Source organism: Neodiprion virginianus, chromosome 6 (genome assembly GCF_021901495.1).
Source record: "Neodiprion virginianus isolate iyNeoVirg1 chromosome 6, iyNeoVirg1.1, whole genome shotgun sequence".
Taxonomy (NCBI): Eukaryota; Metazoa; Arthropoda; class Insecta; order Hymenoptera; family Diprionidae; genus Neodiprion; species Neodiprion virginianus.
Window position 1 is genome coordinate 26,199,983 of NC_060882.1, and position 15,660 is coordinate 26,215,642.

Below are 15,660 nucleotides of genomic sequence, written 5' to 3' on the forward strand. Positions count from 1 at the left end.
GGTGTATTTTTTACAAATTCATTCGATTTCATTAACTGGGAAAAAGATTCAATTTTCTCAGGTTTCAACCGATTAATTTACTTAAGGTCTCGAAAATGACGAGATTGAAGAACGATTTTGTTGAAGTCAAAGTTAAACAATTTCATTAGAGAGTCGTTTTATTTATACACTTTTGTCTTTATATCGATGTGTGTTCGTGCCAATTGTCTTTATACCAGTACTGTTTTTGCTTTAATACCTCGTTATTTAACATCAGTTTTCTACATATTTTCGTTGATATAAACGATATCGTGTACCGTAAATAGTACCATTTGTTGTCCCTTCTTATACACTTTCATATCGCTTCCGCGACTAGGCATTAGAAATATAGATTATATCGAAGGCACCGTGAAAAACCGGCTTTCTCGGATTTTCTTTTAAGAACGGATTGCACTTGAACTTATATTTCGGATTGCTCTTGAAGTGCCGGCTATTTCGCTCGTGAGAAATTTTTTCACCGTAAATTTAGTTGGTAACACTGTCAGACTCCATACAAAGCTCGTCGCGCGCTCCGAAATTCATGCAAGCTCCGTTTTGGATATGTTACATTATTATATTTCTATGTACAGGGGTGAGGTGGTAAAATGTGCCCATTAAGGAGAAAAAGTTTTGAATGTAGATTTGAATCGGTGGATAGAGTAGGTATACTTCGCATTAACACAATCGGAGCCCGGAACTAAATAACATACATGAAAATCATTACATTTTTTATTCCCTATTGACCGGGCTATAATGTATTCCGTGAAAAGCTTTGAATGTTACCTTTTATTGCGTTACACGGTATAATAAATTAAGCACTGTTGATAAAGTCTCGTGCCCACACGAGCTGCGCAGCGAATCCGCCGCCTGAGATTTTCTGAGCGGGGAATTTCTTCTTCTTATGATTATTTTTATTACAGTTCTACGCATTTTTTTCCTTCCTCAGCATAGAGTTCGACCATACTTGTTTCTCTCAAACTGACCAGTCTACGCTGACCGCTCTGCAGGTTGGTTCGTTAGCTGTAGAACACGCGCGACGAGCCAGCACGTAGTTCTTGTTGTTCTGTCGTTCCGTAGAAGGTTGTTTGGGATTTCCTAAACGCTCGACATACGCTGCAGTTATTTAAAACCGATAATTGTCCGTGAGGCTATAATGACGGCAATACTCGCCGTCAAACGTGCCGCTATTCTAACTTTCGTTTGTGGTGAGTGATTGACGTCATTGTTATTAGTGTAGTGATGGAGATGCATTCATTTTTTAGCCGGATGCGCGAGTAATACAGATTGTTATTCTTGTAAGGTTAATTAAACTTTCTAAATTCAATCTCTTTCGGTAACGTGGGAATGAGATTCAATTCACTCTTATTTCAACCAAGTATTTCACCACGAGTGTTCGTAACAACGGTGTACGAGGACAACTGCGTTGAACTTGAAATCGAACAATTTCGTTACAGTTTTGTGAAAGTTGTGGCAACCTGACGGCCAAGTTTATTGCTGAAACGCGTCATAGTTTCACGCTCGATTTTCCTGAAAACTGAATAACAGGTTTTTGAATCGTGAAGTTCGATTTGCTCATGAATTGTAAAACACTAGAGGCTTGTTTCATTCTTATAGCTAGATCAAAAGAATATGTAGCGATTCTTTTTAAATTTTGAAATATTTTCGTCAAACGTGAATACGCATAAAACTTCTCTGTATTTTTCGCGATCCATAGCGGTCAAAGGTTATCAGAGAATTCAAACAAAGTCGATACGGTTCGTAGTGTTTCTCAATCATATTAAATATGTTTACTCTCTGGACTGCCTTCTCCGACCGATGGGAAATACCCGTGCAATACGTGTACACAGACGACGTTTATCCTTGACTCAGCATGTTCCGAGGAACATCGACCGTAGAAAAAGACCCGTTTCTCACCAACAGTTAGAAAATTTGTAAAACAGACTTAAGCCGGATCTAAAACGACTATGCTCGCGTCATCTTGTCTGCTCGAACGAAGGATAATCTTCAGTATTCACATTCTAAATCCGCATGCATGTGATCGTTGCTACTCATCGCGGTATCTAAAAACTGTTCAGATATAAAGGACGAGAAAAAAAAAACTCGAAGAACTTGTGTAACCGGTTAACGCGCGGTTGACCTCCCGTTGATTAGCCCGTAAAATGACCGTGAACTTTTGTCGATTTTCGCATAATTATAAGCGATAAACTTTTTAACAACAGTCAATAAAAACTAGAAATACAAAATTTAAGTAACCATAACCATTGAATTGCTGAAATTTTTTTTTCCCCGGAATTTCCGGTGCGCAGCCCTCTTCGCATCCGGTAGCGCTCAAGAAGTCGTTAGAAATTCACAATCGAACAATGTCAACGGAAGGAGTTGCGGGTAAGTGGATATCACGATTCGACTCGAATATTTCAGATGGCATGGAATTTCCGAAATAAATGACGAAAACTTTACGGCAGAGAGAACCAGTTCGCTTGTCGAAACGGGGAATGCATCGCGAGCGAATTGCTGTGCGACGGAAGAGCCGACTGTTCCGACCAGAGCGACGAGACCCAGGTCGAGTGCACAAAGCCAGAGTTGACCTGTCCGGATTACGCATTCCGGTGCACTTACGGTGCCTGCGTAAACGGAGACGCGGTCTGCAACGGCGTCAAGGACTGCATCGACAACAGCGACGAGGCACTTAGCAGGTGCCCGGGTATTTCGGCAGCTGACCCTGAGGCGAGCTGCGGTATCGGGGACTTCCGGTGCAGGAATGGCCAGTGCATAAACTCGACGTCTCTCTGCGACGGGATCGTCGACTGCGCCGATCAGAGTGACGAAACTACCAATGCCTGCGGATCCTTTCCGTAAGCTGCACCTTAGACTTTTTACTACTGGTTCTCCAGGAACCTACAATAAGGTCATCATCTGCAAAAGCCACTTTAGCGTTCAACACATGTATATCCTCGTTATTCTGCGCAGAGTGAACTCAGCTTCACAGAGATCGTCACATGTGTACCAGATTGATTGAAGATTTAAAAAAATTTTTTGTTACTGCACTGGTACAATCGTACGCGAGTACTGATAGACCCATCAGTAGCATATCTTGAAGAGGTACTATACAGGTATCTCGGTGTAAGAGATTTTGTAGACTCCTTCTTGATGTCTCCTTAGTAGATCGTATCTTGGTTTGCGGCACAATACGGTCTTACAGGGGTGTCGTTGTCCATCAACGTTACCTGATTCGCAAATCATCACGAGAATCTGCTTCAGGTCCGTGGAGAAATTTCAGAACGAGACATCAAGCGAGTCTTTCCAATTAGCCTAGTTCACGAGAATTTCTACGCTGATGATGATGTTATAGTTACGATTTTATCGTTCGTTCACCTTGGACCTCATCTCCAAAATTAACGCGACGGTAGTTTTTCGATCGACTTGTGTACGCACTCCGAATTTATTCTGACACATTCCTGCGGCGAGAGATGTAAGATTTATTATAATACGTGAATAATGAAGACAGCCTAAAGCCCTTTCGAAATCCAATAAAGCTGCAGCCAAATGGTATTCCGGTGCAATTACGGCGCATGCATCGACGGCGACCTCACCTGCAACGGAGTCCGCAATTGCGCCGACGGCTCGGACGAGGATCCCTTGCGTTGCGGTGGTTCGGGCACTCCGGGGCCCGTTACTCCCGTGACACCGAAGCCGACGCCACCGCCGACTCCAAGACCGTCGTCCCGGCCGCCTGTAGCGAGGCCGTCGGCTTGTCTGGTGCCGCCGCAGCCAAGTAACGGCCACTGGAAGCTCCATCGAGCACTCTGCAGCAACGAGCTTGACTGCGAGATTCCTCAGGGTGTCGAGCTGGAGCCTGGTACCCAGCTGGTATACACCTGCAATTCAAACTACAAGGCGAGAGGAAGCACCGAAGTCTTCTGCGCAGTCACGGGAACGTGGTCGAAAACACCCGTGTGCGTTGGTGAGTATAAATTCTGTCGGTGCTAATTTCATTCGAAAATGAAAGTCTGTTCGAATGATAAATTGACCGGATGAACTGGTTTTGCAAATTTTTGCAACAGCGTTTCACACTTGAGGTGGCATATGACGAAGTTAATCGATGATGTGACGGTCGCACGAATCAGCCTGTGGCTTATTCCAACAGACAGTACAGTAGAGCCGCGAATATCCTGATCAAGACTGTCAAAAAATACATTTTTGGTGCAAAGTATACATTGTTGCTCCCTAAAGTATGTGGAGCAGCCGTTCGTCAATTGACAATAAACGACTACATATACCTATAGAACCAAAGTAATTAAATAATCGTTCACTGTTTGGATGAGATTCAACATATATTTTGATGTTTAATACGGACTGTTCGTCGATTTAAATTTGTGTTGTATGTATATATATTATTCTACCTTGAGACAAAACTTACATTTCGGTCATCCGAACTCGGCACGGTCCCAATTATTGGGATAATCGAGGTTTTAGATACTTACAACAATTGCATTTCCAGACTTGTCTCATACAGTACACTATGCAGTCAGCATCTACTTAGTAGTGCATCAAAAAACATAGAGCCAAGAGGATTTTGAATCACAGTCTTTCGGAATAATTACGTATGGTGGGACTGTTCGTGCACTGAACAATCAGATCAGGGTCGGAAATTCACCATCTTAACCGTAGAAAAGACCAATTTGCAGATGATCATTTAACGAATGTTGTTACAGAGATAAAATGCAGCGCTTTGAACTCCCCGTCGACGACGGCGGCTTGCTCTTCCAAGGGCCAGTGGGTGAGCTGCGACTCCGCGGTGTCTCCGGGTACTCGAGCGCAATTATCTTGCCGTCAAGGATACATGATGGACACGACTTCCTTCACTACTCGTAGAACGTCCGTGACGTGCAATGCGAATGGAAAGTGGGAACCGGATCCCGTCAGATGCATACCAGGTCCGCTTACGATTTACGTTGAAATCGAGGGGGGTGTAATAAGGGTGATTGCCAGAAATGCGGAGAACGCGAGCGGCGTTAACCTGGTTGACATTACCAGCAATAAAGTGATCGTCTACACCGGTCAACGGGGTGACAGCGATGTCGTACCAAACATTGACGTAAAGCTGAGTGCTTCCCTTACCGAGACACATATTCCCCGCAAGTTTGAGGACATTCTGATCCGGCCATAATTGCCACGAAGTTTATGGCGGCTATAAGGCGGGCGAGATTGACGAATAGCTTTACGATTCGAGCTCGGTAGAGATAATTCACAGGACAAATTTACCACAAATATTAGTTATTATTTATTTGATTCGCTTGTACCGCGTTTTCATTTTCTATCTATGTTTTATTCAGGTAGAATGTGAGAGTTTGAATTTCTGTCACGATAGATTAGTGCAATTTAGTTGTTCCTTAAATGTTTAGTCTTGTATTTTAGATACGGCTGGCGCCAAACCCATGCTATTGTTAAAAATAATTGATTCCAATAAATGAAGATACAACGAAACCGACTCAAGATATCTCTCCGTTACCCGTATCCTTCCGATCAGCTGGATTCGCAAGACAAGACCCAACAAAGTTAGTTGAAATTTCTATGTTACTACAGTAAAGGGAACTTCTTTTTCGAACCAATCTGTGAATTATCTCAACGGGCGCTTCTGCCGTTTATATCAATCACCTTCAGTACCTTGTTTCAAAAGTACGCAGCAGACGCTGATTACTTTCGTTCACACTTCAAGTGTCTGCAGCATCTCTATGAAATCATCATAGAAGTAAATTATAGAGATAACAGTCAAGCACGGCGATCACTTTCGTGTGAATAAGTTCTGGTTGATACTGGGATTGCACAAACTAATCGCATAAATTAAGAAATCATGGTGAGACTACTTCTTAGATTTTAGCTTGTAACTGTCGTGTTTTTAGTTTGCGGTATCGCCAGAACCAACCAGACCCCACTGGTGTACAACGGAGTCAAGGCGACCATCGGCGACTTTCCGTGGCATGCGACCCTCTACAAGGAGGTGAACACGGTTAAAGGACCCAAAAAGGAATTTCAGTGTGGTGCTACAATTATTGAGATCAATCTGGTTTTGACTGCCGCTCATTGCGTCTATGACGAGAACACCAAGACTGCGGTATCGCCTGAGAAATTCTTCGTCGTCACCGGAAACGCGTTCCGCGATTATGACTCGCCGCTACACGATCCCAACATCGTTCGAAAGGCCGAGGTCCGTTTGCACTGTGATATTCGGTTCTTCTGTTATTTATCCGTTAATTGAATGCAAGAAATATGTATTTGCATCTTGTTTCAGGTGAAAAATGTTTACTTGTATTGTCAGTATTATGGACTGAATGGAAACTACGCATCTGACATTGCATTGCTGGAACTTCGGCAGCCGTTCGTATTCTCTAGCATTCTGCAGCCCGCTTGTTTGGACGTGTCTGGGTTTAGTGAGCAGATACTGGAGCCTGGTGTCTTTGGAAGAGTTGCCGGTTTCGGTAGGACAGCATCAGGCACGACCAGTGCCGTCCTGCAGACTCTAACTCTGCCTTACATATCCTACAGCCAGTGCAAGTCTTCCAGCAACAGTTCCGAGGTTGAGGTTTTCATCAGCAATGACAAGTTCTGCGCCGGTTACACAAATGGTTTGTCAGGATCGTCGATGAGCTGAGGCATGTATTTAGAAACGATTATTAATTTGCTATTGGTTTCAGGATCGGCTGTGTGTGAAGGTGACAGTGGAGGTGGATTGGTATTCAAGAAAAATGACTTATGGTACGTTATGGGGGTCGTCAGCGTTGGTCTTGGCGTAGACACCAGCAACGGAGAAAGGACGTGCGACAAATATTCCTACTCGCTTTACACCAAAGTCTCCACTTACATGGCATGGATTCAAGACGTGATGTTCAATTTGAAACAATACCAGTCTTTCCGGTCATGCGGATCTAACATCTAAAATTGATTGTGCAACTTGACGATATTCCAAAACAGTCGATGCTAACCATTGGGAGAAAATTATTCATGTGAGAATAGTCGTCGTTAGTTCTACTTTACGGATCGATTTGTAATGCAAGGTTGTGAGAAAGAAAATTTTCGGAAGACGTTTGTTTCTGTGCGGTAATGGAAACTTGTTTTTTGTTTCTTCTTGAACAAGATATGCGAACTAGAAATCTAAAAAGTGAATGAGAGGAAGATGACGATTATTACAGTTTGATCAGAGAATAACTGGAGGTACGGTGTTGGTGAAAATATATGTATATGTACATAAAAGCGTATATTGAAATAAGACTTGAAACTACAGGAATAACCAGCTTGAAACCTCTTGTGATAAAAAATAGATTTTCATCTGAGTAACAAATTGACAATGATTAATATACGTACACACAAAACGTCGTCATAAATAAAATAACTTACAATTTTACAACAACGCTACTTACATGACACATCAACTTATTCGCCCCCGGAAGGTACGGGGGACTTAATAGACGGTGAGTATTTTGTTGGGGGCGGCGGAAGGTCTAAAACAAAAAACCGGTGAGTGGGGATAGAAGAAAAACAAACCATAATTCAGAGGGCTTGTGTAAATGGCAAATTGCATTTAAAAATATTACCTTCCAGACGCAGGGATGAGAATTCTTTATCAATGTTTGGCTGTTTCTTATCACCGTTCACATTGGAGTTACTTTGTGATTTACCAGAATTATTGTCAGGATTGTTGATTGAGTCATCATGTTCTGATTCCGCGAGCAGCTCGGTTAACTCGTCTTCAAGATCGGAATCGTAGTAGTCGACTGGTTTAGTTAGAACTGATTGCATCTCGCTAAATTCTTCCAGTACCTAAGATTTAATCCGTACAAAGACTTGGATTAGGATGAATGCAGAAATGTTCTGTTGATTTTGAAGAGCTTCGTATTATTTTTCCATAAATATAATTGCAGAAGTTGGGACTAAAGATAGAAAAAAATACAGTGCAGCTCACTTCTGAAAGATCGTTCATGGTATCGGCAACATTGTCTTCGTTAAGGCCATCTTCTGCCAATTTTTGCTTCAAGGCGGCAGCTCCTGCTTTGTAGGAATTAAGTACCTGTAAAACAACGATAATTTTATTGACCCATATTACATTTTACAGAGGTTCTGTTAGATTTGGTTGCATTCCTGTCGCATTGTCATTGATGAAAAAATCAATATCTGTTCACCTCAGAGTCAGAACGCATGTCGCGAACCCTAGTGATGATAATTTGTATGTTTTGAATTGCAGCTGCGCGTTTTTCGATGCTTTTCTCAAGCTCTTTTTTTTTTCTTAGACAACTTTTGGCCACTTGTCGCATTCCATTGGCCAAATATGCTTTTGCATTTTTGATAACAGTTTCCTTTTCCATTTCCAATAACTCCAAGTTTTTGATCAAGGTTTCTTCTTGCTTTTCCAATTGGTATAAACCTTCCTCAGCCTCTGTTACTTCTTTAACATGGGTGTTTGACAACTTGACTAGCGTATCGTTACTGTCTCGTTCAGGACTAAGATGAAATGCAGCTTTCTTGTTGAGACGCAACCATATCATAGCAAGTTTCACATCATCATCAGACAAACTACCTTTCTTTATATCCACCTTCTCTATGCAATTTTTCGTTATGTCCGACATAGAAAAAAGAGTATTCTCTTCATTTTTCTTAATTGTCGAGAGAATCAGCTCTCCTAATTCCTTGACTGTCTCTAAATGGACATATCTGGTCTCTGGATCTACCGATGTCTCTACTATGCTGTTTTTTAGCACAGAAAATGACCAGAACAACGGTCGTTTTACAAGAGTATCAACCGCCCACCCTCCCCAAGAATTGGGGGATTCGCGAATGAAATTCAACATTGGAACAATCTCACCATTTCTGAAAGAATTAAGAAAAGTAGAGTAACGATTCGGACGAGTTTTTATAATCATGATTAAATTCTTATGCACATCCTAGCGTGTCTTTCACCTGTGCAATTCCTGAAGGACAATCGACAAGCAGGCCGGGGATCTACCGTTACGCTTGAAGGCCTTGTTCAGATCGGATAGAGAGAAACTGCAACGCTTCCTGTATTTTGACCAATCTGCTATCAAACCACGCCAAAATCTATACTTCGAGTCCCAGTCCTGTGGATTAGCAGAGCGGTTTCGAAACTGTGCAAACAGGGAGTTCATACGATCATCCCTCTCCCAGCATTCAGGCATTTCCTCAGCCGGCAAGGGTAGACTCTCATTGAGATCCTGTTGCGCCTGCATTTTATTTCACCTTGTAAAAACAGGCTTTCAAAATATTTGACAGAGTCTCTTGTTTATGTGAGGTTGGTTTTTAAAACATGATTTGACAGTTAAATTGCAACTTCGAAATTAGCCAAGCAGGAGTCGAGTATAGAATTGAGTAACTTTGCGCAAGTGTGATGTGCTTAACAACGTTGTCTGTTTAAACATTAGAACTGAATAGACTGAAGCGCAATTTTTCCACAACACGTTCGAACGCTTATACAGACAATGAGGTGAAAAATTAGCCAGAATCACGTCGGTTGGTCCAGAGAAGTCACGTGTGCTCGGATTGTGCTCGACGGATGGATGAGCGATTTTCATACAAGCTTGCGCATTCAGTCAGTGACGTTACGCTCAAGCCACCCATCATCATCTGTGTCAAGTCAGTTAGTCTACAGCGCATGCGCAAGTACGCATCTACACAGGGGTGCGTACCACTGAAATGTAGTTCTATACATACATTTCAGTGGTGTGAAATGTAGTTCTATACATACATTTCAGTAGTGCGTGTAACATAACCTCAATTTTGCTAGTAGTTTCCAGAACCCCCCAACAGTAACCGTTAATTCGACATTCGGTAACATTCGGCAATCGGCGACGAAACATTGTGCGTGATGGTTGTGCCGTGATGTTTATGTTCGTTAAAAGTTATGTTTGGAAGATATAGTCGTGACCGGTGACGGTATTCCACGGTATAAAAACGATTAGAATGTCTAGTAAAGAGAACACCGTCCTCGAAGAGGTGAGAACAAGTTGCTTTGCTACAAAACAATAGGTTAGATCAATATGAAAACAATACTCTATCTAGTACGTACGAATGTCGAATGTTATGAACAGAAGTAACGGATAAACATTCGATTATGTCTTCGAGCCAATGGAATTTGTTGAAAAACCGGTGGAGAGAATTGAATAAAATTTAAACCCAGACATCCTTTTCGCCAAAGACGGCCGATTTTGTTTTGTTTAAAGCTTAAGCATAATCTGTTTCGTTGTTTGTAGTATAAATGATACTCCTTTTTCAGGAAGAGACAGGTGACAGAATGTCTCCAGACTCGCCCAAGAAGCTGGTCAAGTCAACGGCTGTTGTCAAGTATTCTGCGGTAGCAGCGCCAGCCTCTTATGCTACACTGCAATGTAACACAGATTTGAATCTACCACCGAGTAACTGGCTCAGTACTTCGGCGCAAAGTTATGGTCTTCAAAGCGTTTGGTCTCACAATACGGGATTTTCTAGCTTTCGAATGGCTCACATGTTTCCTGATTGCGTTGGGGAAGTGGATGTTGTTTCAGATGCAGAGAATATTAAGAAACTCCTTAAATTACCTTACAGTCAGGCATTAGTTTCCATGATGGTGCATAGAGTTGAAAATACTCTACTGATTGATGACTTTGACATTCATAAGTATCTGCTTCGCCAGGCTGAGAGTGATTGGGAATGGCTTAAGAAATTTATCTACGGACATGTGTATAATAGTGTCGGGGGTAAAGAAAAGAGACTGTTTCATAAAACGAACAGCAGGAACACGTTGCAGCAAAAAAATCTTGTCTCCAAGTTTCTTTATCATTCTCTGGTTGTTGCTGACAATACGAAGCAAAGCGAGAAACCGAAGCTGCCCGTTGAGCCTCTAGAACCACAGCTACCTGAGCCGACACGAGAAGAGAAATTACCCGATCCAAATCACAGTCATAATTTTGCTAGAAACGTTGTTTGGACTTTTGAAAATATCCAAATGCTGATTGGGACAGACATGCCGATATTCGGTGGACAGACTCATCCCTGCATCAGCTTGAGACTGAGGGATATGGCCAAGCCGATTAATGTTTTAACTGGAATCGATTATTGGTTGGACAACCTTATGTGTAACGTACCAGAAGTTGTTATGTGCTATCATCTCGACGGAATCGTCCAGAAGTACGAGCTGATCAAAACGGAGGATCTACCCAATTTAGACAATTCCAAATTCAGCCCTAAAGTCATTAGAGATGTAGCCCAAAATATACTAAGCTTTCTAAAAAGTAATGCGACAAAAGCTGGGCACACTTATTGGCTGTTCAAAGGTAAAGCATTCTTATAATCTTTTATGTTATTATGATCATTATGATAGTTTTGTACATTATTGAAAATAGGAATCATAATGAATATTTTTTCCATTCAAGGCAAGGATGATGATGTTGTCAAATTATATGACTTAACTTCGCTCTGTACCGATTTCTCCGATGAAAAAGGACAAAATCCATTCACTGTACCAGTAGCTATGTTACTCTACCGTGTCGCTAGGAATATGAAATATTCGTCTGACTATCGCAGGCAGCAGGGAACCATTAGAATGCTGTTGAAAAACTGTGTGGAGCTGCTGTCAAAGAAAAAATATCCCCAAATTGTTACTTCGGCACACTACATGCTTTCGGATCTATATATTCCGGCTGATACAGATCCTGCCAGCCCTGGCTTAATGGATCAAAGTGACGAAGAAGATGCTCAAAGCGATTACAGTGCTAATCAAGAGGCAGAAAGTAATATAGACAACTTTGATGAGGAAGTTAGCGTGGCCATCAAATCGTTGAGCCTAGCTCCCAGTAAGCATTATTTATTTGATTGAAAAAGTTCTAAATTACTGGCAGAATTTTTTTCTATGCATTTAGTTTTCACGCACTTCTGACTGTTTTTCAACTTGATTTCAGTGAAAGGATATCGAGAGAATGAGGAGCTGAAGTATAAACCGCCACCGTTATGTGGCACGGTTGAAGAGAGGTGTAAAGCTGCGTTGGAGCACGTTAAAAATGGACTTGAATGCTTGGAGTATTTTCCAACTGAACATTCCTCTGACGACGAGCAAAGAAAAGACGAAGAAGCATGTGGACAAAACGGGCAAGAATTAGAGGAAGAGCATCCAAGAATGGCGAAACCTTTCCAGGCTATTCCTATGCCATATGCGCCTTTGAAGCAGACCTCGGATGACACATCATCGAATGTAGAAATGAGTCCAAAGAACAAAGGAAAATCAAAGAAAAACAAGAAGGGAGACAGAACCGTGTCAAAACCAACAGTTCAGGACGCCACACCGAAGGCTTTGCTGTGTAAATCTACAGTGGAAACATTGCCAACTTGGCAGGCCCCAAAAGCAAGCGACAATCTTAACTGGAATGCACATCTTAAGACCCTGTTATACGAGAAAACGTCTTTAATCTTTACTGTACTGGCAGAAAACGAATATTCTAGAAACAATTACGGAGCGTCGTTGAGATACATATTAGCAGTTCTGGGGTGCCAGGAAATCATGGAAACGTTCTGTCACATTAAGAACGATAAACTGATCAGCTACCTACTGGGCAGAGCTGGCGACAGCTGTTTTATGATTGTTCAAGACTGGAATAACATTGATAAGCACAGAAACGAGTATGAGCTAAAGAACATTGACCCAAAAATTCTCGATGAAATATACCATGTCAAAAATATAAAATCAGGTGAGTTATAAGCAAGTATAGAGATGAAGTATATTAGGTAGTTTTATTCCCCCATGAACGTTCGCTTCCTTGACTTTGTATTCATTGAAAACTAATATCCATGTAAATAATTATTTGCAGACGGTGTCGAGCTGTTGCCTCAAACCTTGGACAGTCTCGAGGTAATGTTAGAGGCTTCTTACAAATGCTATGAAAAAGCACTTTCACTGGCGCCTCTGGAAAATGATAAAAATAATTTGTTAAGACGTTTGGGAAACATCCACAATGAGTTGGGTGTTCTGTACATGAATCAAGCTGGTATGCGATATTTCAGATTTACCGTCCATGATAGGGTGTATTTTTAGTCATCTTTTTTAATGTACACTTGTTTTAGCTTGCCATCAGCAAGAAGAAAGTACAGATGATACAACCACGGATGTTGCAACGCTGCTTAATCAATCTTTGACACACTTGGAGGCTGGTGTAAAGACATTTGAAGCAGTGCACGATGAAGCAAATCTAGCTCTATTACATTCGAATTCAGGGCGACTCATGCGTCTTTGCGCTCACATTCACATGAAACAACAAACGCAAGAGAGGTATTTTTACAACAAAGCACTTATCAGCTATCAAAAAGCGTTGCAAGTTTTGGGAACTCGCAAATCTAACACCGTTATCTGGGACACAGTCACCTGGGAATTATCAACAACGTTATACACTATGGCTTCGTTGTTACAGGACTATCCAACTTCTGAAAATAAGGTTGGTATGTGAAAGTTCAAAAAATTTCCTAATTATAAAAGTTTTTTGCAATCATACACGGAATTTGCTGTTTTATTCTGTCACAGTTAATTGTGATTCTTTAAATTTGTATTCATTCGAATATTCCAGAGCAAAGAAGAACTCGAAAGAGAGGTAGTTGAGGTTCTTCAAAAAGCTTTGAAACATTGTGACACAGAGACACCGGGTCCAAGGCAACCTGTCTATCAATTCAGAGCTGCGAATATTCAGCATCGACTCGCTTCCTTTTACCATCGTGTGTACAGAGAAATGGATGCAGACGTCGATGCGAACAAGAGAAAAACAACTTTACAACTTTGCAAGCTGTACTATGAAAAAGCAGCAAAGTTGTTGTTGTCTTTGGAACAAACTACGGAGTTTCTTACTGTACAGATGGAGCGCGTTGCTTTGGTGGAATTTCAGGCACAATGTGCGTAAGCAAGTGTAAGATGAAATAACGCACCATCAGCTACAATAGATTCTAAGCAGTTTGAATATAAACCTGTTGCTTCATATTTCAGGCTCAACAACGTTTAACAGTAAATTGAAATTCTATCAGAGTGGGGTGGATTTAATACTGCAATGTAGACCCATCCTTGAAATTTTACACGAGAGAAACAAGGGCGTTAAATTTCAACCCGACATGTCTGAAGTCTGTGATGATAAAAATGAGGAAAAAAAATCTGTAGTCACAGAGAAAACTGACGACGAAAAACTGACGGAAGAAGATGAAAAGCTTGTTGTTCTTCTAGAACAGAGGTTGCAATTTTTGTTTCGGTCTCTCGCCAAGCTTTGCATTGCCAAAAATCCCGGTGGGAAAAAAAAAGAGTAAGCAGAGCGAGATTTTCTTGCGTATAATGACTGTATAAACACAATTGACATAAGTAAGTCATTGTGAAACTATGTTAACATGCGGTATCGAATTTCCATCTTATTACAGATGCGAAGACCTTGCTGCTTTGTATAAAAGCTGCTACAGTAAAACGTTGACACCAAGAAGTTTGTCTAGTTACGCCCTCGTCGAGCATATGAAAGATCTTCTGAAAACCCTACAAGAGTGCAGTAGCGGATCTGAAGTACAACACAGCGGCTCAAATTCTAGACTATAATCCGAGGTATGTCCATAGTTGAAATGGGATATCTAGTTTCTCCTTTACTGAAAAATGGTTGCACTTGAAGGTAATTTTAGAAAATTCGGTGAAATCGTTGTGTTTAAATGACTGAGATAATTCAAGAACTCGGTCAAGTTTTGTCAAATCGTCTCGTATATTGACCGTTCAATAATACACGTCGAAATGGTTCTTTCATCAACACTTTGTGTCTGTAAAGTTAGCGATTGCTTTCAGAGAGAAAGTCGTCTTGTACTTGAGAAAAGATTCGATAACTTGTGATAGTAATGGACGTTGGGAAATGCATGAGGACCAGTGTATATTTATGGTATATCGTTATTGAACTGCTTTTTTGTTTTATTGTTATTATTGTTTTTCTGAGGTTGTTTGCGTCTAGTGTTGAAATTTTCAAAAAAAGTATTTTCATCAGACATTCATTATTAGCCGTCCGTGAACTGCCCGGTGAGGAGTAACCACTGATCGCTTGTTGTGCGATGTTGTATCTGATTATTCCTAATCCGTGAGCTGAGTCATTTGTTTCGCTTTCGCAACGTGATATGATCGTAGATGTTAAGCAGAATAATACCGAAGGGTTGTCCGCTGTTGACCGGATTTATCCTCACTACGTCTCTTGGGTATTGCTATAATTAGGCTCGACGTTAAGGAAATCTTACTCGATATTCGCCGGAGTAAAAGTCGATATTTACTTTTTTAACGTGTACATAATAAACGTATTATATAAATGTTTTAACGAGTAAAGTTTATTTATATAATAAAAAGAGAAGTAACGAAAAAAAAAAAAATTATAACCAATCAAATCCTAAATCCTTTTATTGTAATTACCTCTACGGTGATAATCAAATTACAATAATCTTTATACGTTACGAATTATCTTTAACCACAATTTTTGTAATATGAGCGAGTAATTCAGTGCTATGAACAGTGAACCGGATCACAGTTTCAAGATTAGATTAGATGAACATCAAGGCGCGAAAAATTTCGTACAAATTGTTCAGCCTTCATTTTGACGCATTGTTTGAATATGAAGTAAA

At 40.9% G+C, this 15,660-nt stretch overlaps 3 protein-coding genes across 5 annotated transcripts; 2 read left to right on the forward strand and 1 right to left on the reverse strand.

The window, feature by feature from the left end:
* The first annotated feature begins 986 nt into the window (after positions 1–986).
* Positions 987–7,417, forward strand: LOC124307511 (modular serine protease-like). Its single transcript, XM_046769242.1, has 8 exons — positions 987–1,223; positions 2,325–2,400; positions 2,481–2,870; positions 3,552–3,979; positions 4,731–4,952; positions 5,919–6,223; positions 6,308–6,641; positions 6,711–7,417. Exons 1-8 carry the CDS (start codon positions 1,172–1,174, stop codon positions 6,950–6,952), a joined length of 2,049 nt encoding a protein of 682 aa, XP_046625198.1. The 5' UTR covers positions 987–1,171; the 3' UTR covers positions 6,953–7,417.
* On the reverse strand, positions 6,302–9,577 carry LOC124307512 (charged multivesicular body protein 7). 2 transcript variants are annotated; one of them, XM_046769246.1, is made up of 6 exons: positions 8,968–9,577; positions 8,193–8,877; positions 7,976–8,080; positions 7,608–7,833; positions 7,434–7,514; positions 6,302–6,663 (listed from the first exon to the last, which is right to left on the reverse strand). In XM_046769246.1, exons 1-5 carry the CDS (start codon positions 9,252–9,254, stop codon positions 7,447–7,449), a joined length of 1,371 nt encoding a protein of 456 aa, XP_046625202.1. In that variant the 5' UTR covers positions 9,255–9,577; the 3' UTR covers positions 6,302–6,663; positions 7,434–7,446. The 2 variants fall into 2 exon arrangements, with proteins under 2 accessions (XP_046625202.1, XP_046625201.1); XM_046769245.1 differs by lacking the exon at positions 6,302–6,663 and having other exon boundaries at positions 7,256–7,514; positions 8,968–9,576.
* Positions 9,578–9,753: 176 nt separating this feature from the next.
* Positions 9,754–15,354, forward strand: LOC124307508 (erythroid differentiation-related factor 1). Of its 2 annotated transcripts, none has more exons than XM_046769236.1 (9): positions 9,754–10,017; positions 10,298–11,333; positions 11,433–11,852; positions 11,958–12,740; positions 12,861–13,037; positions 13,114–13,481; positions 13,611–13,929; positions 14,021–14,327; positions 14,440–15,354. In XM_046769236.1, the coding sequence occupies exons 1-9, from the start codon at positions 9,985–9,987 to the stop codon at positions 14,606–14,608; spliced, it is 3,612 nt and encodes a 1,203-aa protein (XP_046625192.1). In that variant the 5' UTR covers positions 9,754–9,984; the 3' UTR covers positions 14,609–15,354. The 2 variants fall into 2 exon arrangements, with proteins under 2 accessions (XP_046625192.1, XP_046625193.1); XM_046769237.1 differs by having other exon boundaries at positions 9,812–10,050.
* The last annotated feature ends 306 nt before the right edge of the window (positions 15,355–15,660 follow it).